Source organism: Aythya marila (assembly GCF_965140915.1).
Source record: "Aythya marila genome assembly, chromosome: 6".
Lineage (NCBI taxonomy): Eukaryota > Metazoa > Chordata > Aves > Anseriformes > Anatidae > Aythya > Aythya marila.
The window spans coordinates 325,981-349,032 of NC_139047.1; the positions used below are offsets into that span (position 1 = coordinate 325,981).

Sequence of the window (23,052 nt, forward strand, 5' to 3'; positions counted from 1 at the left end):
AGTATCTCCGCCTTCTCAGCGTCTCCCATTACCAGGACACACCCCTCATTCAGCAAGGGACCCACATCACCCCTAAGTATATGAACATACCCTATATGTGCTGTTTTTAGAGAACTCCCAAGATTCTAAAATCATATCCATTACTCTGGATTCATGGCTATTAAACAAGGTCATTCATCTCAAAATGCTTTATTACATCTGGCCTTTATTTTTTTAAAAGAATTTACATGCATGATTTGTCTTCTTTTTTCTTTTAATGTATAACACTTGCTCCATTTACCATTTTTGTATTTTATACCAAATGTGTCTCTTTCATATAGAAACAGTTTAGACTTGCAAGACAAAGTAATCAGTTCCCCATCTTTTATCATTTCCCATTAGACAAAAATAAAATTATTCTCAGTAGAGCTATGCTGCTTCTGTTTTAGCCTCTAAAGTGTGTTTGAGACTTACAACAATGCAAACACTGAAGCAAAATCAGTCACTAGGTCCTGCAGGCAAAAACCATGAGTTTTGCCAACTGCAGCACTGCTGTAGTATTTTGCATGTGTTGTAGGTACAATAAGCAGGTTTAAAGGCCTATGAAGAGAGAGAACCAGACCCAATATTGGACTTCAACAGTCCAATATATAATTTTCAGAGCACCAGTCCTCCAAAACAGAACTTAGTATTTACATTAGGTGTTTAAGCTTCTCCAGACACAGGGAATGCTGCAAATGGGAATTTATAGAAATACTTTTTTTTTTCCTCACCATGAAAACAAGAAAGGGTTCCTCCACACCACTTCCAGATTCACTGTTTCTGTGCAGTGTACATTATCGAGGCAATAGCCATCCAATGTACCAGTACATTTGAAGACTTAACCCTTCTGATTATATAGCTCCTTGAGTCTGCACATTTTCAATACTCAGAGAATCACAGAATCACAGAATTTCTAGGTTGGAAGAGACCTCAAGATCATCGAGTCCAACCTCTGACCTAACGCTAACAGTCCCCACTAAACCATATCCCTAAGCTCTACATCTAAACGTCTTTTGAAGACTTCCAGGGATGGTGACTCCACCACTTCCCTGGCCAGCCTGTTCCAATGCCTCACAACCCTTTCAGTAAAGAAGTTCTTCCTAACATCTAACCTAAAACTCCCCTGGCGCAACTTTAGCCCATTCCCCCTCGTCCTGTCACCAGGCACGTGGGAGAACAGACCAACCCCCACCTCGCTACAGCCTCCCTTGAGGTACCCATAGAGAGCGATAAGGTCGCCCCTGAGCCTCCTCTTCTCCAGGCTGAACAAGCCCAGCTCCCTCAGCCGCTCCTCGTAGGACTTGTTCTCCAGGCCCCTCACCAGCTTCGTTGCCCAAAACACAACAACACAACACAACAACACTCAAAACACAACAACAAAAAACAACCAAACCACAACTCCTTAACACTTGTATATTCCAAGATTTCTTGCATAATATCCCCCATAACCATAGTGCCATAGTGCATAGTGCCATAACCATAACCAATAAACCAGGATGGTTTATTTGCTGGTATTTCTTGCTTCCATGCAGTATTTCAAACATCTAAAAGCCATGAGATAGTTTTATATCTTTCAATTTCAAAACAAACAAAACATGTTCGGTACATGGATAACTTTCACTGGTTAACTCGTCTGGTTTGAGACAACCAGACAACAGTGTCACTCGTAAAGAGGCAGGGAGAAATGCTGACAAGCAGACATACGATCTGTACTACAGAAAGCGAAGTGCACAGCCAGAACATGATGAATCCCAGGAATGCAAACAGCTCAGCACAGCAGCTGTGGAGACATCATTGCCTGTAAGGGCCAGGCCACAGTTTGAACAATACTTGACTGTAGTGGGTTTACGTGGCAAGGTTTTGGTAGCAGGGGGCCATAGGGGTGGTTTCTGTGAGAAGGATCTAGAAGCTGCCCCATATTTGGTAAGGGCCCCACTGCTGACCAGAGCCAGGCCAATAAGTGATGTTGTTTTGTGCCTCTATGAGAGCATGTTTAAGACAGGGAAAAATAACGCTGTGCCACACAGCAGCTGGGAGAGTGAGAGGAATGAGGAACAGCCTTGCAGGCTCCAAGGTCAGTGAAGAAGAAGGGGGAGAGGTGCTCCAGGCGCCGGAGCAGAAGTCCCCTGCGGCCTGCGGTGAGTCCCATGGTGGAGCAGGCTGTCCCCTTGCAGCCCATGGAGTACCACGGTGGAGCAGGGTTCCACGCTGCAGCCCGTGGAGGAGACCACGGTGGAGCAGGTGGCCCTGCACTGACGGAGGCTGCTGCCTGTGGAAGACCCCTGCCGGAGCAGATTCCGGGCCGGACCTGTAGTTTGTGGAGAGGAGACCATGCAGGAGCAGGTGACCTGGCAGGAGCTGCTGCCTGTAGGGGAGCCAGGTTGGAGCAGTTTTCTCCTGAGGGATGGACCCCGTGGTACGGACCCATATCTGGAGCAGTTCTGGAAGAGCTGCTGCCTGTGGGAAGCCCACGCCGGATCACTTCATCAAGGACTGCATCCCGTGGGTGGGACCCCACAGCACAGGGGATGAGAGTGACCGAGAAGGAGAGGCAGAGAAGAAGCGCTGTAGACTGACCATAACCCCCATTCTCCCATTCCCCTGCGCTGCTCAGGGGAGGAGGTGGAAGAAGGTGGATGGGGGGGGGGAAGGTGCTTTTGGTTTCTTTCCTTTGTTTCTCATTTCTCTAGCTTGTTAGTAATGAGCAATAAATCTTACTGTCTCCCTATGCCGAGTCTGTTTTGCCCGTTACAATAATTACTGCGTGATCTTCTTGTCCTTATCTCAACCTTTGAGCCCTTTTCATCATATTTTCTCCCCATTCCTCTTTGAGGGGGAGTGAGAGAGCAGCTCTGGTGGAGCTCGGCTGCCCACTTGAGCGGAACTATGACATTGACTTGCCTGAAACTTAACAATACCTTATACTGAGGTATAGAGGTACACAGGAGAGCCATAGACAATGCACTTTCCCCAATTCAGTAAATCCATATGCTCCCTGCGTCAGCATATCCCAGGATTTACCCATAGTTTGAGGTTTATTGACATATGGGATTGTGAACTGTCACATTTACAAGCCCATTCAACAAGAGCTTTCAAATAAAAAAAGACAAATTATGGCAGCAGCATTCAGATTTAATTTGATTGCCTTTCTTACACCATATCAAAGCCAAAGCAATACAAAGAAAGTGAAGAAAAAGAAGTAAAAACCAATGGGGCTTCAGCTGCCTAAACTGCATGTGTAGTGCCATTTCAGATAACCTGCCATAACCTGCTTGGTTTTCAGTTGCTATATTCTAGTGGTGTGCTCTCTCATGTCTCTGCTGTACTAGACACTTTAGTTTAGGCAGCTGAATTTCACCCAGAGGTTACAGAGACACAAACAAATTACAACAATAAAGATTTCATACCTTAATAGCTAACACAAAACAAGTTTGCCCTATTAACAGTTTCTTTCACAGATACAGTATCAACTCATAGAAGGCATGGACGGTACAAAGAGAAAATAGTCTGCAGTAAACTGAGGAGCAGTGAAATAGGAGACTGCAGGCTGACGTGTCAAATCAATTACAGCCATTTATTTTCATTACAAATGGCAGTTTTCATGGCTCTAGAGTAATCTGACTTATGAGTAAACTAGAAGAGCAATTGCCACGCTCAGTAAGGAAGAGCTGCTGCAGAGGTTCACTGAAATCGTATGTTGGACAAACTATCTTCCCTGTTCTACTTCTGTCAAAGAACCTACTATTTTTCAGGTACTACTTCATGTAATTTCCATACATTGACTTAAGAAGTTAAGATTTTTCTCTGTGCAAGTACAGATCCTAGATCAAAGTCCCAAATCCAAATACCACAGACTTTTGTGTATTTGTATGCATTTGGAATTCAAATTACAGCTTTGTCCTCCAGAAGAAGAAAGGCTGAAGTTCTCATTGATTTTTTTTTTTGTGGATTCTGATGCTGAAATCTGAATACTGTGATTGGAGATTTCATAGTATATTAACTTTGGTATATTCTGCGTAATTTCTTGATCTCAAATTACAAATAAATACATACATCAAATTTATTAACATCAGGTTTTCTGTTATAATTTTAAACAGTGCTGCTTTATATTTTCCTGTCACCAACTACTACTTGGGTGCAGTCTAATACCACTGCACCTTATGCAGCATCAGATGACTAATATTTGTGGATCAGCTTTCATCAGTAATATATATTTTTTTTGTCTTTATCACAGGAGTGCTCAAGAGTGAGAGAAAAGCTCTTAACTAAACTCTCATTGCTCAATATAGTCCTGAGCACTGTTTCAGAATCCTTTTCAGAGACAAGTTCATCAAGGCTCCTGCTCAAAGCACACTGAACTCCTCGTGAGTTTTCTTGTTAAGTTCAGAGGCTTTTGGCTTGCTCCATGAGAAAAAGAAAGCCTCCATTGGAAAGTATATCTAAGCAACTCTTCCAACTTTGGGGATAAAATTAATCTCCTACATACATAGGTCAGCCACAGCAATTTGCTGGGCATAACAAAAGAAAATCATAACTCATTTCCTGTGTGTTTTTAAGACAAAGATGTCTGTACCAAAATAATCTAAAGTGACGTTACTACAGACCAGATCATCACTTATTATCAAAAAGGGATTGACTTAAATCCCAATCAGAAAATCAGCTGAAGCTTTTCAAAAGTCACTTATTATATGAAAGTAGTTAAGTGGATTAGGTGGTAGCAAGGTTTCTAACATACCTTTTATAGTTCATCCTAACTTTCTTCCCTTGCAGCAAGTCAGCTGATCTTTCTGGGGCTGATGTGCAACAGAGCCATTGAGCAGATCCTTCTTGTGGAATACATATGCTTCAAATGCAGAAAATATATTTTTAATAATTATATACTGTAACTGAAGTGAAGTAGTGTAATGAATATACTGGACAGAGAATTAAGATAGAAGATAGAAGATATAACGTGCATTTTTTTTTTGAATCTGTTTCTATTCTGAAGATGAGAAAATCTATTTATCTGTCTGTTGATTAGCATGCAACTGGGGCAGTAAATCAGTACTTCGCATTCCATTCAGTTCTTGTGCACTCTTTGGTTTGTCATTCACACAGATATGGAAGAAGCAGATTCATCGTTTGTCATCTATGAGAATAAACAAGAAAAATAATTACGCGTTAGTATTACTTGACTGCAAAGCTCCCAATATCGTCCTTATCAGATATCTTTAAATTGCCCAGAAAGGTATTCTGCAAAAGACACCTGGAAGAAATGTAAATGATAACTGGAGTCAGGGTGAAACTTGCATAGAGAAGCTTGGCTTCTTCATTGGTGGGCCTTGCCTCCTGCAAGCTCTTGTGATGAGAGCAAGTCCGTGGACCTGCTGATTTGGTGTCAATGACATCCACTGATTAAGGAGACATTGGGGAGGCAAGGACAATCCCCCAATAGGGAAGCGGCAGACAGACAGAGAAACAGATATAAGGACTATAAATCTCAAAACAGAACATTGGAATTCATGATAAAGATACAACAAACAGAAGAATCAGCAAAAGCCAGCTCTTGCAATTAAGAAACGTGCCAACTCAGCAGAATCCTGACCAATGGTGAAAAGTACACTGTGAGGAAGATTCGGGGTCTTCCTCCCAAAGACCACTGCCCACTTCCCGAAGACCCCTGCCTGCAATTCTTGGGAGGCTATACACAGGCGCAAGTTGCCAAAAAGCTAATTAGCATGAGAAATGAGGGAAGGTGGGGATAGGTGATGAATATGTATAGGTGCTTGTAGAATATTAACAGATTGTATAAATTCAAGACTGCTCTCCGCTTTGGGTATGCACGATAGGTGGAGAGATCCCCCGTGCATCCAGCGCTGCAATAAAGAATATACCACTTAAGGAAATTTCGGCCTTGATCTTTGAATCACCACAACCATGGAAATACTATGGAATACTATGGGAGTAGTCCATATGTGAGAGCTCAGAAATTTCCTTGCCAGAGCCGCAGAGGTTCAGGGCACAGTACAGATGTATACTCTGGCAAGGACCTTGCTTCACAAATTTTATATACTAAATCTAAACATACACAGAAAAAGAATAGCAATAGCAGTGGGAATATGACTACAGTGAACAGTTGCAGAAAACATGTAATCTTAAGTATCAACATTATATAAAAAGTATATCACCTCATTTGTTTTTCTTCTGTATTCTTTTGTTTTGAGGTAATTACTTTTACTCCCAGAATACTGGACATAAGAAGGAGTACTCGAATGAGGTAATAGTGCCAGCATGCAAGGCAGTTGGGGAAAACACCTTGAAGAAGACTGAAGCTGGTTGGAGACTGATCTAGCATTCATTGCATGTTGATAATAGTAATTATTTAAACCTCTATTGGATTCACCATATGGATGAAAGGAATAGGCTTCAGGGAGGGAAGGGCTGTAAAATTTTTAAGTTTTAGGAGGGGGTGGGGGGTGAAGATTATACAAAATCAGGGAAATACCAGTACAGTGCTTTCAAGCATTCACTGGATAGCTTGCTTGAGTGAGACCTGTTACCAGATATTTCAATTACAAAGAGCCTTCAAAGGAAGGAGAAGTACGATGCTGCTGTATACAAAGCACAACCAGTTGGAGACTGTCATTAGGCACTTCACCATTCAGAGGTGCCAAAAGCTATAGGTCCTATTTACCCAGAGATACTTAAACAGATGCCCCCACCTTCCTATTACCATCTTAGTAAAGTCATCTGCGCAGGCTGCTCGTATTTGTTCAGCAGTCAGAGGGCTGTTCATTGCGAAGGTCTTTTTCAGTCCTCTTTCATTTCTCACACTAGTTACTGCATCTCTCAAAGCAAAGAACACAGAGCATCCCAAGAAAAGTCCTGCCTCGCCTATCCCCTGAAAAAAAAAAAAAAAAGAGCAAATGAGGGGAATACATGGCATATCTATAGCAGCTAAAAAGCTTAGAAGTCAGTGACTCAAAAACTGTTTCATTCTTTAGTTTTTCTTAGATTTAGTGGAAGCAGGCTTCAATCTCACCAAGTCTGCTGCTGTTTGATGCTTCCCGAGATCTAAAGAAGTTGCTTTCAAATACTGGCTATTGATTTCAGAATCTTTTTGGCTCCTTGATATGCTGAAATTTAGGATAACTGACAGATAAAATTAAAACAATCTGAACCCAAGTACAGGTACAACTAAAAAACACTCTGAACTCATGCTAATTCCCTGCAGACAAACAACACTGACCTCGGTGGGCTTGACATCCTCTCATCGTTATAGACATGAGATTTGCATTTCTACGTTATCTCAAAAGCAGGTCAAATCCACCCTTTCAGAGTCCTCTCTCTGCTAAGGCATTGATTATTTTAATCTGAATTATATTGGAATATTACAATGGAATCTATCTCCTTGCTAAAATCTGAGAACCAAATGTCTTCCCCAAACATGCTGCATGCATGAAGAAGAATCACAATTTCTTGCAGTGAATTCTACAGATAATTATAGGAGATATGTTCACAGGAAAGGATAAAAGCTGTTTGAAGATGGATATTAGTGTCAGCTCTCTAGAATCAAATATGTAACTAATTAACCTAGACAAGTTTTAAAAAAATCTCATTATGTATCAAAGACACCTTTAAATAATTTTAAAGAACCTATTTGTTGTTTAACTTTCACCTTAAAATATGCTTTTCCTTCAAGTCATGCTGTTTTATTTTAATGAATTCTAAAAACATACCTAATAACTAAAATATCTGAATTTTTGCAGAATTAGCTTCATCTTGAATTTATCATTACTACTCACATGCAACTGACCAGAATATTTGCTGCTGTATATTAAAGCAATGATTATACTGAATGCCTGAGCCAATCTCATACATAAATACATATACACTCCTATTTCTTATTGCTTACCACATGTAAGATGCACAGTCTCATTGTCATGTTTTCCCTATCAACTCCTTAGTCATTTTTATTCTATTCTATTATCCCTTCAGTTTATCACCACATTTTTAAAAGTATGGTTTTAAATTGATCTTGCAGCTTCTGTGTATGCCCTGTTAATGAAATACTAAAATTACTACTTGCAAGCCATAAAAGATACGCAGCATTATGTCTTTTCACACCAGCTTCCCTGAAGCCAAAAAATAAAACAATTGCATGGGGATCTCTTTGAAATGCTAAAAAAGAACCGAAAGTGTATATACGTTTTATAGCTGAGTAATTTTTCTGATTGTCCTGGGATCTAAGAATCATGCTTTGTGATGATTTGCTTACCTTGGATGCATAGATGGCATAAGGATTTTGGGAAGATGACAGCAGGGAAACTCTAAACCGTTCTGGAATATCACAAACAGCAGGGATCTTATACTGATCTGGACCCCGAGTATAGAGTACTCCTTCTGGAGAGTACTTCAATTCTTCCATTGTATAAAGTCCAATTCCTTGAACGAAGGCACCTTCAATCTTTCAATAAGAAAAGACACAGTATTTACGTACTCATGTTTGATAAAAATACATAAAACTTTGTCAAAAAATGATTTGTATCGCTAGCTCTTAGGAGAAATTTCTTTCTTTCTTGCCTATGGGGATTCTTCAACATTTTGTGGCTAACATAATGGGAAAAGCTTTTACGCTCCTCTTTCCTACCAGAGAGACTAGTGCATCCATGTTGAATTGATGAAGTCTGTGGCCCAGCCTGCAATGAAAAAAGGTGTCTCCCTTGTGATAGATAGAGTAATAATTTGTGTCAAGAAGATGGTTGATATTAATAAAGAAGGGGGAGATGTGGGAGTGTGGCCATGGGGGTCGGTAAGCCCCATAGTTGGTGATAACATCAGACTCTTAATGATGAGGCCATCAGGAATGTAAGGAGTTTAGAGGGAGGTTGCTTGTTCTCATGCCGGTAAGGCATGGGAGTTGCTGGGGGGGGGTTTGCTTGTTGAAACTGTTAAAATTTGTTGTTTAATGTTATATGATAATCATATTATTATATGATTATCATATTATTATTAGTGTCCCGCATTTCGTTAACCCTTGAAAAGACGGCCTCGCATGGGTTGGTGTCGATCACATTTTGTTGCTTTCGGGAACCTTGTGGATAGCATAGCATGTGCAGAAGAAGAGGGAGGCAGTCAAAGCCGCCCCTGCGATCTGGACGAGATCCAGGAACAACAGGTTGCTAGTGGTGATGGGGGGGAACTGTGAGTCTTCATCCCCATGACCGCAACGACCACCACCAAGAGACACTGTGCAGGTGCCAAAAGGAGGAGTTTGTGAAAATACTAATTATAATACAAAGCGGGGATAGGTCATACATATGTATATGCATACTCGGGTTTCTTATGAATATGTAAAAGCAATGTTCTATATATATTTAGAAAGTTCAACGGGTGGGTGTGCATGTTGGCAGAGCACAGACTCCCCGCACACCCAGTGCCGTTTACTTGCCTTTTATAAATATTACTAAATTCAGACTGAGTTGTATCTTCATTTATAACACCCTGCTATCAGGTAGGAAGTCTGATCGAACAACATGAGAATTTGGAGACTGCAGATGACAAACAGAACTTGAGTCCAGCAGATAGTGGGCATGTATGAACACAGGAAGTAGTACAGGCTGACATCAGAGGTCAAAGATAAAACTCAGGCTCTATTGACATCTACAAGAGCTCTGACATTGACTCAGATGAGGACAAACTACAACTAAAGGATCTTGTAGCATCACCTGTGATTAATGAGGTAATATTCACTTCAGATCAGACTATCAGTTAAATAGAAATAAGACAGCAAGAAATCATTGGCACATACCTGTCCTATATCCACAGCTGGATTTATGCTGCACCCAATGTCCATAACAATGTCTGTTTGGAGGTTCTGTCAATAAAATTCAATGTCATATTACTGAGAGAGATGGACAGTGCAGAGGCATTAGAACACAATATGGGTTACAGTGACTACTCAGTAAAATAATATGGACTTAAAAACATGCCTTTCAACACACACAATTTCAGAGTATTTTCTAATATCCCATTACAAGCAAAATGGGATTGTCTCAGTTTTAATGGAATTTTAGTCTCAGCTAGCCTTTTCAGATTTTTCACATTTCACAAGGAAATAAGTACACATAATGGGTGTATGATCAGCATGCTATGACATCTACCTTTCTAGATGGTAAAGAGCCTAAAAATAGAATATTTCATTCTGCTGTAATTGGTTTGCTTACTAACAAGGAGAGAACAGGCAGAGAACATCAGGTGTCTGCTGCAACCCAAAAGGTGAACCTGTATAATATTAATACAGATGTGCCAGAAACCACTTTATGTTGCATAGCTGTCATTCTGCTCCACGTCTCATTTGCTTTCATATTATTGATATATACATGTATATTAACATATGAAAACAGGTGATTTATTCATGCAAAACCTGAACGGTTGTTGGAGCATCCAGTGATGCAAACAAGTTTAGAGGAACATTATTCACATTATTTCCAAATTTAAATAATACGCAGTTATTACCTTGTGATCTCCTGTTAAACAGTTAATTTCAACCTCTGAACAAGCAGCTCCATAAAGAAAGTATGTGAATGGCTGTCCTTCCCCTTTCTCCCAATCCATGTTTTCATTGTAACCTCTGATGGAAAAATAAGTCCACAATGACTAATGAATGTTTGTATCACGACAAAGCACGTGAAAAGAAGAGCACGTGAAAGTCTGAACCTATTTCAAGTGAAATCTAAAATAACAGGTGCACCTGGTTGCCAATACCAAATGCATGTTCTGGTGCTGTCACTTTTTTTTTTTTCCCTGTTGTACAACTCAGTGTGATCATGTTTTAGGGAGAAAAATGTAAATAAGGTGTAGTACAACAAAAATTATAGTTTATAGCAAAATAGCTTCAGTAAATAAACTATATCCCAATTTGCACAGTTGCTGTTATGTGCAGCAGTCACTTCCTCAATGCTTCCTGGTTTTGTAATGGAAGAATCATGGACCAAATATGGGATGAAATATTCTCTTTATGCTTTCTAGAGAGTCCACAAAAGGCCAGACATAAATTACCACTTGAACTTAATATTCCAACCCCTTCACAAATCAGAACTTACATAAAATATAAGCTCAACCATTAAGAAGAACAATTGGACAGGATGTTTTATCTACTGAATTTGTATTTTCAGAAATAGTCCTTTTTTTTTTTTTTTTTTTTTTTTAATAACCATGCATTTTAAAAGAACAAAAATACTTTACCTAAAGTAACCAGTAGCTGAAAGACTCACACTCTGTTCAAAAGCTTCTTTGATCTGTAAAATATAGCGTGTTTTGTCGTAAACCAAGGAAACAGACACTTAGTTGCACATGATCCCTTAAGATTGTAGAACTAAACTGTCTTTGGAAGAGCAACCTCAGTTCTTTTGGTAATTCTTGCAGGAATAGACCTGTTAACAGGGGTAATTCTTACGGAATGGTAACACTAGAGTCAGAAAGGGTCCTTCTTGATTTTACTGCTCAGATTGAATAAAATGGGTTCATCTTTGCCAGTTGAACAGATCTGGGTGATATGTCACTGAGACAAAAGATCTGCATGACCTATCTTCACAAAAATGACAGCTGACAAGAGAAATGCTCTTTACAGTGTTCTTCTGCCAGTAGCTTAAAAATGAAGTCCTAAGTCTACTTCCTTTCACAGTGACTGTCCTGACAGATTTATGTAGTTTACAAGTCAAGAAGTTCTTTAATATATTAATTACAATTTACTGACTTTGCAAGACATAACATTATTTCTCTACATAGATTAATATTATTTCTTATGTCAGCTATTTCTTCTAATATTTTGAATATGTCTGAATTATCCAAGCTGATTTGGCACCTATTAGAGAAGTGATGGATTTTATTTTGCATACATAGCTGTCAGTTACAAAGCTACCACATGTATTACAACATTAATTGCTACTGCTAGGAATTAATACTGACAAGAAAGTATTTACATTTTTTTGCAGTTGCTACTGTGTTTAATCCCTTGAACAGAAACACCCTAGCACACTGGATCTGTAAATGCCTCAAGGTAGGGATTGTCATTTTCATTAGGCTGGTGATATCAAATAATACTGAGTAAGCAGAAGTAACAAACAGGCTTTCCTCTAACATACCAATGCAGCTAGATTCACAGCCATACCTTTATAGAAATAGGTGACAGAGCAGACAACTTTTAGTTAAGAAAATGTCTTGTCTTAAAATTCTATTCCCATTTCAAGAGGGCACTGGACGGAAGCTATTAATATAAATTTAGCTTTAATAGTGCTTTGGCACTACTTCTGTACTACCTTACTGCAAATGTAATTGATACTATAATGAATTACATATTGTAGCAATGGGAACAAGTATTCCTGATACTTTCCCCCCCCCCCCCCCCACCGGTTCACTGTGCAAAGCAGGCAAACGGAAGGATGAGGTTGAAAATGCTTCTGTTTAGTGATTTGGTAAAAATAAATAAAAACCATGAAAGAAAACCAACACTGTACACCTGACAATCTTTTTGCAATAGTTTCTCTGTGTGCAAGCTGGGGTTGGCCACATTATTACACAAGCTGGTATTTTTTGTATCTTAAAAACTTCAGTACCTCCAAATGTGACTTCACAGATAGCTTCCCCTCCTTTCCAACTAGATACGATCTGGGGATTGTTAAACAAACTAGATACAATCCGGGGATATCTAAACAAACTACCTACATCTCAAATACTCTAAATCAACCTATTTATGCAGCTTTTATTTTTAAGACTATCAGGCTGAGAAGACCAATGGACAACAATCCATATGTCATAGTTTCTGCAAGCACAAAAACACATTTAGTACAATTCATGTCTCTCACCCAATCATTCCAGTTTCCTTTTGGGTTCTTGTTGATAATAGGCTGCAAGCGTTTCATAAGGGTTTGGCAAGCGTCCTGATGAGAAGTCAGAATAAAGTAACAGAAGATTAACGAACACAAGTTTGGCACATAAAGTACTATTTAAGACATGCTCTGGGTAGTATTTAGTTAATATACGCTTCACTGTCATCTTAAAGTATGGCAGGACATGCCATTTTAACTGCATAAACACAAACCTCATAAAGACATGAGTTACAAGGGTTGGAATCAATACGAATTGGATTTAGAACAGGAACATAATATAGGATTTGTATTGGACTAGTTACCTTCTGTCTGATGAAGCAAGGATTTTGTCAAACATAAGCCTTTTAAGGGGAAATTTCAGGTCACATTCTGGAACTTCATAAGCACTGTTACTGAGAAGTTACCAACAATTCATGTTTCTTCTTGTCAATCTCCATTGGTATTGTTAGTAATCTCAAGCAGTTTCCATGGGATCACTAATACTTAGTTTGGCAGGCATTCAATACCACGAGGAATAGGGTGTTTTGTTAGACTAAACTTTTTACCTTCACAGCCATGCCATTGACATCTGTTCCTGCAGATCCAACTGAAGCACATGCATTAGGAACAGTTGTTGTGCTTGTTTCACAGAAGTGAATATATGACATAGGAATGTTCAATTCCCTACTAGCAACCTGTTTCAGGAAGCAGAACATACTGTTTCAGAAACATTCCAAACATTCCAACTGCTCCCCCCAGTACTTGCTAGAAGTCAGCAGTACTAGGAAAGACAATGTTTTAGCAAGTTCCTCTTCTAACCTCCATGTGTAATTATTTTGCCATGTTTGTCAGTACAAAGATGCAGAACCAAAAATCAATGTTTTTACTGCACTCAAACTCTGGACTGAGATTCTGGAGTCCAACATTCAGTCCCAGATTTTGCTGCTTAAATCCTGTATGATTTAGGGTAAATTATGCATTCCCAGATCCCAAACTTTCCTCAATTTCATTATTATCTTTATAGATCATGTCTCAATTATCAATTCAACAAAGATGATAATAAAACAGATAATCTGAATAGAGACTGTCTTCATTTATTTGTTTTTACCATGGGTTATATGGGACCAGACCCAAAATATCTTATTTCTAATAAGCCTCTTCACATATAACTGGAATAATTAAAAATAATAATAAAAAATTCCTCTTCCTGCTGTCCCTATGACTCTTTAAGAGAGCATCTTTACTTTTTAACTCTATCGATGCAAAGCAGCAGTGGCTATGCTGATGAAGGAGCTGTCCTACTGGTAGACTAAATAACCAAGAAGATAATCTTCCTACTCTTTATCTATACAACAGATAAAGCACAAGGTAATATTTGTTTGGATAATCTGTTACCTGGATCATTTTTGTATGAATACCCTGTCCCAATTCAATTCCACCATGTGTCAAAAGCACAGATCCATCTGTATAAATATGAACAAGAGCAGCAGCCTAAAACCAAACCAAACCAAAACAAAAATGTTTTGAATGTAGTGATGAATTAATGGATCAAAAAATAAAGGCTTTTTTGTTTAATGCTTTTGAATAATAAGTGAAATTTGGAATGTTAGTCCCTGCTGTTCCCCTATAATAAGCTTCAAAACAAAACAATACACATCTTTGGAAGTCTGCTTTTCCTGTTGCTAGATCCTCACATAAAACTAGACCTGGCAACAGAACCTCAATGGTTCCAAAGGAAGCTGCAAGACCTCCCTCATTAATAGCTGTATATGCAAATAGCTGCAAATTTCATTTCCTGAACAGCTACATTAAACAAAATACATAGACCAAAAATATTACTGCCCTCCTTTTCTTCCTTAAATTTACTCTTTGATGACTTGAAAGGATTAAGTATAAGATCCCATAGTAACCCCATGATCAAGTCTTTCAACTATACCACATCACAAGAGATGGGGCTGGCCTTTAAGTAGGCAGGGTCTAAGCTGCCTGGGTCCTAAAGACCAAACAACTTTGACCTCAGACTGAAGACAGCTGGAAGCTAGTGTACCCTCCTGGGAACAACCATTAGGAGGACAGTAGTTTTCCAGAAGTAGAAAGATAACACTTTTGTCTTGTATTTTAAAGTAGAGTAGCTGCAATCTTCTATGGATGAAAAGTTTAGTTCATTTTTTCTTTAAAGAAACTAACCTGAGAAAGATAACGTGTGCCTAGTCCAAATGGAAACTTCATTGGAACAATGGCAATCCCTTTTTTCTTCCAGTAATTTTGTTTGTTAAATTCCTCGACAGCTGTTTTCCTACTGTGGTATGCAGATTTCTCCATACATTCGTTCCAACACCGTACTAAGTTTTGCGGATCAAACTTTTGTTTGAAGGGCGTCTGCTCATCTTCCTTATACATATTTATTTCCCTAATCTGAAATAATAAGATTAACAGATACCACAATCCAATCATATTATAGGCAGACTGACCATTTCAGAGGAGAGAGGGAGGGCTAGAAGACAACTAGTCTAGATTATCATATATTTTTTGAACGGTTACCACTTTGGTTCAGTTTGCAAGAGTACGCAAACTCATGCAGCAATCAGACATTATTAAGAAAATAGAATTTTAGCACAAATTATGTTTGATTTAGAAATGACTTGAGCTAATCCAAAGGATATTTTAACTTCATAGATGTCATTTCAGGAGAGGAGATGCTTTTATATTGTCACCTTTTCTGGTGATAAACCAGTTTTATCTGCAATGTCTGTTATCCAAGTTTCTGTCACCAGTGCTGACTGGGGAAAGCCAAACCCTCGAAATGCTGTGTTTGATGGCAAGTTTGTTTTGCAGGCGTAAGCCCAGCATCTCAAGTTGGGAATCTTGTATGCATTGTCCATTTTTAATAAGGATACTTCTGCTACCTGAAATATGGAACAAGCAGGTATAGATAAATGTTAGAACAGTGCTTCTTTCAGATGCACATTTAAATCTTCCTCATCTCAGAAAGAACTAACTTGACATAATTAGCTTTAAAATTAGGTTTCTGTAAGTATTCTTACTACTAATGATTGACACATACATATTTTTTTCACTCGTTTCTTAAGTAGCATAGTACATTTCAGTTCTTCTGATACTCACAGAACACAGCTGATGTTACTAGTAGTTGAGTGCCAGTAGCTGCTTAGTAGATAAAGATTAAACTGGTAATTCATTCTTTTTAAGACTGGTTTTGCTCCTACTTTGATATCAAAAGCCATATAGAACTAAAACCAAGCAGATTAGATTTAAAGCAACAGGAGCTGTGAAAGGAACTCATGAAAACATTCTGAATTATCACGTCATATGAAAATTCCTAGTTAGTGCTTAGTTCCACCAGAAAACATATATTCTATGGTCTATTGTGTCTTATGGTTCTTATGTGTAGGTTTTGTTTATCTAGTTGCTTTTAAGAGGTTTCATGTGACAGACAACAACACAAGAAAAGAGAAATCCTGTATTAGGTATCTCTAAATTAGTTTCTATGACTCAGTATCAAAATAAGTTAAAAATGTTTTGATGCCTCATGATGAGGTCACTCATCAATATTCCAATATTAAGTAGACTACTCAGAATGGTAAATCTAACCCTGTATTCCTACTGTTTTTACCAAGCTTTAAACAGTAAACTCCAAAATATTTCTGTATATGAACAATAGAAGAGAGTTTTGTTATAGTAACTGCAGATGAAGAGTGTCATATAATGGTATTTTTTCACTTAAAAAAAATGTTAGTAATTTGTGGGATAAAAACAGGGGTATGTTTTTGTTGTTACTACAACAACCATTATAGACTTGTTATATAGTTGTATTACAACTCTAACCTGTGCCAAAGTTTCTTCCCAGAAATGTCTGTTCTAATCTTGGTGCTTTTAATCATGGATTACTTTCTTAAAGCAGGTCATTTTTTCAGAAACAAGCTAGGCAACAATAGTATAGACAGTTGTACTGACAGATTTCAGAGCACAGAAAATACCTGTAGGCAGGGCAGTAACCCAGAGAGGCAGTGACATCAAAAAAACGTTTCACTTATTGCTAGAATAGCTTATGCAAGCACAAATACCTAGTGAATGATATTAAAGCAAGTGACATTTGTTAGTTTGCAGACCTATAAGTAAGGAACTGATGTATACAGCATGTTACATGCAAACCCAGTACAGAAATGGATAGAGCCAGTAATAGGACAATTATCACTATGATTATTTTCTGAAGATTAGGAAAGGTCTTCTCAGCTTTGTAGACACAAAACTTCAAGCAGGCACAAATGTATGTACTTTGTATTTTAAAAGGAACATATTGTTATCTGATGTGTGTAATAGGAAAATAAGCCTGAGAAACCATGCATGAAGTGAATGTGTAGAAAAATACCAAAAAGTAGTATAGCAGTTCACTGAACGGAATAAGGAAAAGTAAACTGCTAGGTGCAGATCTTCTAGCAACACGCAGTCATTAAAGCAAAAGACTGTATGAGTAACACTATACCTGTGCAAAGAAATATGGCATTTGTCATTTTCCATTTAATGATTCCTTCATGTTTTAAGATTCATCAGCTTATAATATCCTTACCAGGACAGATTCATCAGGGGTGCATCCTCCATTAATGTAATATTTGGCATCCACAGCTCTGATCCTTCCATCATTCATGAAGCCAACCTACAATGAATCAACAATAACCTTCTTAGATTTTTGACATTCATTTATTTCCTCGGTGCTTTTGTATTTTGCAAATGAATATAAGCCACTCCATCAGGCTTGTAGTGCACAGCTAATTTCTGAGAAACATTCACTTAAACAGTAAAAGGGCAAGAGAAAAAGAAAGTACATTCCTAAGCATTGTTTTTCCTAACTGACATCTGTGATCCTTACAGGTACGGCATACAAGAAGCCCGCCGGGGAAGGAAGAAGCAGAGAAACTCAGTGGCTTCCTGCGTGTTGCTCAACAGATCACAGAATCACAGAATTGCAGGTGCTGAAAGGGACCTTGAAAGATCATTGGGTCCAACCCCTGTGCCAAAGCAGGTTCCTTAGAGCAGGCTGCCCAGGTAGGCTGTGGCTACACAGATGGCTGTGTCATCTAGGAATGTCCACTGTAGACAAAGTCAAATCCCTCTCTAACTATAAGAATAGATGGCAATTGCAGCAAGACATTTGCTTGTCTTAATGAAAAAATGTTGTTTATTTTACAACTCTTTTCAGCTGTTGAGATTAATGATAGCTGCTGAATTCTCATCATGAGCTACAGCTCATTTTCATCTTCAGGGATGTATCTTATACAACCCCTTTTACTTTTCCTATGTATTAGAGATAGAAAAGGAGACAAAACTTAACCTAATGAATTGTGATGACATGACAGTGCATGAGCAGGTAAGAGAGAAATTTCTTCCTTATGGTAACTTTTGCTGTACACACTATTTCTGTGAAAAAACTAGCTGCTCCTTTTTGTGAACTTAACCAGATGGATGGTTAAAAATAAACTTTTCAGAAGAAGTCTAAGCTAGCTTGTCTTCCAGTCTCCCAGGAAGAAAGACAGAAAGAGCTATGAAAGGAAGACAGGAATGGAGCAGAAAACAAACAAACAAACAAACAAAAAAACCAAAAACAAACAAAAAAAAAAACCTGCAGAGTTAGAAGCAGAAGCAGAGACAGGTTGTAAAACAACTTTATCTCTTGGTTTCTTGGCTAATAGTTTTAAAATTATTTTAATTAATAGAACAAATATTAACCAGCAACACTGAAATTCTTATTCACAGAATATGAACAGGTGGTTTTTTTACTCATTTCCTATGGCACTCACTTTATACTTGCCAATAAAAGGATGTCGGCCACCAGTAATTAACATATCATCCCCCCGGCTCAGAATAAGACGGACAGCTCTGTTAGTTCTAAATTAACAAAAGAAAAATGAGGTTTTCAGACAACATGAGAGATGCTATTAACAATATTAATGTGTTCTGTTCATTATGAATCCAGATGTAAGCATGCATTCAGATCAAAATTAACTTTAATAGGCTATGTACTTAAGGCCTAGTTCATATTATTTTACACTTACAATCATGTCCGAATTTTCATTTTACATCTTGAAAGCCAATGATATAACTCAGTACAAATTTCTGAAGAAAAAAATGTCATTTCAATTTTAAGACTGAACCAAAGTGACCTAATAGAAGTTCTACTGATGAAGTCTTCCACTAGTATAGCAAGATCCAGAAGTTCACTTCTGGATGGCTGTCATGGTTTGAATGCATATACAAAGCTTCAGCGTTTAGGGACTGGTCCTTTTAAAATTGTCAGTCATTTCAAGAATATTTATAGCTTATACTACCTGCAGTTTCCTCAAGTCTGTTCTTCTTAAATGAGGCTAGAGCTACTTACTGAAACTTAAGCAGTCTAACAAAACAAAGCAAACAAATATATTGAACAGTCTCACAAAATGTAAACAGTCAGGATTTTATGATTCTTTAGCTAGCAACTTTGGAGAAGGAGAAAGCATTTTAGACAAGATGTAAAACTTCTTCACACAATTTTCTCTTCATATTCCAACACACACACATCACACCTACTTGTTTGCTGCCACTGCAGCAACTGACGCCAGTAAACCAGCTTTCAGGATTTTCCCACCAAAAGCTCCACCAACTCGTTTAACATGGCACATGATCCTGTTGGCTGGAACACCTAAACTTGCAGCTACCATCTCCTGTAAAAACAGTTTTCAGCTTTTACACCAGTTATCAGGACCCACTTTCAGCTCCAACTGAGCCTATAGGTTAGCTCTAAAAATATTTTTTTCTAGAAAAGGGTTACATAGATGTTTTTTTGTTTTGTTTTAATAAATCAGCTTATAAGATTTTTCCTTTATCCCAAGTTAAAAAAACAAGCAAAGAGAACAAGAAACACTCAACAGTGCTTGCATTCAAAATGTCTGCCATGGATACTGTCAAGGGGTCATGGACAGAAGTGAAGAATATACCCTGGAAATTAATTATGTAAAATGTGAGAAGCTTCATATACAAAAAAAAAATAATATTAGTATTAATAAAAGCATAAATCTGAGGTTAATTTTAATAAATATATATATATTTAAATAAACTAATATCTTAGTGTCTGGAACGTTCTTGCTTCAAATCTATAATATTCATCATTTTCTCAGACAGAAAGTTCTTCATGCTTCTTGGCTATTAGCAGCATATGGTAATGGAAACAAAAAAAGTACTTTGAACACAAAATACCAGTGTTTGCTCTGAAATACTACCAATTTCATTCACCATAGCTACTGCTATGCAGACCATACATTATGTCAGAGTTTGCTTTATCATTTTGGCATGGAACAGCAGTCTTTCCAACAACTATTTGAGTTACTTTACTCCCTCAGCAGACTGACTCTGCAGGGTGCTGACTGCTCCTGACCTCAATAGAAGCTAATGGAGATGAAGGATCCTCAGCACTCCACAGGGAGTTTCTCACACGTACATTAGTGGGGCATGATATACTTTGTTTAAGGTAGAATGAGAGACTTTTACTTCTTCATCCTCACAGCAGAGTGGTCAGTGTATATCATTATACTGCAGTACTACAAAGCAGCTTCTTTGCATAATCCAGATGTGCAACTTCCTGTTCCCACTGTCTCTAAATTGGTAAGACTGATTTGTAAACCACACTCAGAGCTCAACTGTCACAGGTTCAACCACTTTCTCTGAGAATGTTTTACCTGGACAAATGCTGGATGCTGTGTTGACACAAACAGATCCATTTCTTTATCCTCTCCTCTTGGAATAGCAAGGACACTCTGAGTCTCCATGTAAAAGTGTTCCTGTCCCCCAATGTGAACCTCCCCTGATCCAATGAGAAAAACACAAGTGTTACCAGAAAAAAAACACCTGTCCATCATCACATAAATTATGGTATTCAGTGTCAAATCTACTGATGCATCTTGTGTGAGGGAACAGCATTTAAAATAAAAACACAAATCAGACTCTTTGCAGGTTTAAATGATATTGTTCCATTGACATCAACAGAACTTGAATGTTTATATATAAATATGTAAATAGCAGAGTAATGTTGACTACAAATGTTGACAATATTAAATTTAAAAAAGCATCAATGTAGTGGACCAGGTCAAGACAATGATGGGGAAGCTGGAGCACGATGTACAAGAGGCTGAGAGAACTGAATTTACTCAGCCATAAGAAAAGGATTAAGGGGAAATTCTACTGCTGTCTACAACTACTTAATGGGAGGGTGTAGAGAAAACAGAACCAGGTTTTTCTCAGAGGTGCACAGTGGAAGGATGAGAAATGATGAACACAAGAAATTGCAACTCACTATAAGAAAACGTCACCACAAAGGTAGTCAAACACTGGAACAGGTATTTGTAGAGGCTGTGGAATATCCACCCCTGGAGATTTTCAGAACTTGATGATATGGCACCGACTACCTTGCTCTAACAGGAACTGCTTTGAGATTGGACTAGACTACCCCCTTCCAACCTAAATTATTCCATTATTCTGTCTGAAGGACAAAGGATAAAGAAAACTTGAATGTAGCAGTAGAACCTCAAAATTACTAGGTTTAGTCACACTTTTATTCCTGACAACCAAGAGCTTTTTCAGGCCTTATTGCTGTATATGATATCACTGAAAAAATTAGACTGGCACTTGAGGGACTGGGAAGCCCCAATACTGCCAACTTCTCACAGAATTTCACAGAATTTTCTAGGTTGGAAGAGACCTCAAGGTCATCGAGTCCAACCTCCAACCTAACGCTAACAGCCCTCCACTAAACCATATCCCTAAGCTCTACATCTAAACGTCTTTTGAAGACTTCCAGGGATGGTGACTCCACCACTTCCCTGGGCAGCCTGTTCCAGTGCCTCACAACCCTTTCAGTGAAGAAGTTCTTCCTAACATCTAGCCTAAAACTCCCCTGGCTCAACTTAAACCCATTCCCCCTCGTCCTGTCACCAGGCACGTGGGAGAACAGGCCAACCCCCACCTCGCTACAGCCTCCCTTGAGGTACCTAAAAAGAGCGATAAGGTCGCCCCTGAGCCTCCTCTTCTCCAGGCTGAACAAGCCCAGCTCCCTCAGCCGCTCCTCGTAGGACTTGTTCTCCAGACCCCTCACCAGCTTCGTCGCCCTTCTCTGCACCCGCTCAAGCACCTCGATGTCCTTCTTGTAGCGAGGGGCCCAAAACTGAACACAGTACTCGAGGTGCGGCCTCACCAGAGCTGAGTACAGGGGGACGATCACCTCCCTAGCCCTGCTGGTCACGCTGTTCCTAATACAAGCCAGGATGCCGTTGGCCTTCTTGGCCACCTGAGCACACTGCTGGCTCATATTCAGCCGACTGTCCACCATCACTCCCAGGTCCTTCTCTGCCTGGCAGCTTTCCAACCATTCCTCTCCCAGCCTGTAGCTCTGCTTGGGGTTATTGCGCCCCAGGTGCAGGACCCGGCACTTGGCCTTGTTAAACTTCATGCAGTTGACCTCAGCCCATCGGTGCAGCCTATCCAGGTCCTCCTGCAGAGCTTTCCTACCCTCAAGCAGATCGACACACGCACCTAACTTGGTGTCATCTGCAAACTTACTGAGGGTGCACTCGATGCCCTCGTCCAGATCATCGATGAAGATATTAAAGAGGACCGGCCCCAGCACCGAGCCCTGGGGGACGCCACTAGTGACTGGCCTCCAACTGGACTTGGCTCCATTCACCACGACTCTTTGGGCCCGGCTATCCAGCCAGTTTCTAACCCAACAAAGCGTGCGCCAGTCCAAGCCAAGAGCAGACAGTTTCTTGAGGAGAATGCTGTGGGAGACGGTGTCAAAAGCCTTGCTGAAGTCAAGGTAGACCACATCCACAGCCTTTCCCTCATCCACCCAGCGCGTCACTCTGTCATAGAAGGAGATCAGGTTCGTCAGGCATGACCTGCCTTTCATAAAGCCATGCTGACTGGGCCTGATCGCCTGCTTCCCCTTCAAGTGCTGCATGATGACTCTCAAGAGGATCTGCTCCATGAGCTTTCCTGGCACTGAGGTCAAACTGACAGGCCTGTAGTTTCCTGGGTCTGCCCTCCGGCCCTTCTTGTAGATGGGCGTCACGTTTGCTAGCCGCCAGTCGATTGGGACCTCCCCCGATAGCCAGGACTGTTGATAAATGATGGACAGTGGCTT

General features: G+C 39.3%; 1 protein-coding gene across 4 annotated transcripts in view; it reads right to left on the reverse strand.

Annotated features, from left to right (window-relative positions):
- Positions 1-3,018: 3,018 nt before the first annotated feature.
- Positions 3,019-23,052, reverse strand: part of AOX1 (aldehyde oxidase 1) — a 47,219-nt gene continuing 27,185 nt past the window's right edge. For 2 of the 4 annotated variants that reach the window (XM_082763293.1, XM_082763292.1), the window contains exons 21-35: positions 20,594-20,718; positions 19,449-19,582; positions 18,683-18,770; positions 17,455-17,541; positions 15,584-15,775; positions 15,057-15,284; positions 14,265-14,360; positions 13,436-13,564; positions 12,867-12,941; positions 11,248-11,300; positions 10,519-10,633; positions 9,812-9,877; positions 8,279-8,467; positions 6,734-6,901; positions 3,020-5,149 (exon numbers count right to left, since the gene is read on the reverse strand). In XM_082763293.1, the coding sequence (XP_082619419.1) occupies positions 5,111-5,149; positions 6,734-6,901; positions 8,279-8,467; positions 9,812-9,877; positions 10,519-10,633; positions 11,248-11,300; positions 12,867-12,941; positions 13,436-13,564; positions 14,265-14,360; positions 15,057-15,284; positions 15,584-15,775; positions 17,455-17,541; positions 18,683-18,770; positions 19,449-19,582; positions 20,594-20,718 (1,784 nt within the window). In that variant the 3' untranslated portion in view covers positions 3,020-5,110. Of the gene's footprint in view, positions 5,150-6,722; positions 6,902-8,278; positions 8,468-9,811; positions 9,878-10,518; positions 10,634-11,247; positions 11,301-12,866; positions 12,942-13,435; positions 13,565-14,264; positions 14,361-15,056; positions 15,285-15,583; positions 15,776-17,454; positions 17,542-18,682; positions 18,771-19,448; positions 19,583-20,593; positions 20,719-23,052 lie in introns of all 4 variants that reach the window. The other 2 variants (XM_082763290.1, XM_082763291.1) reach the window with 2 other exon arrangements.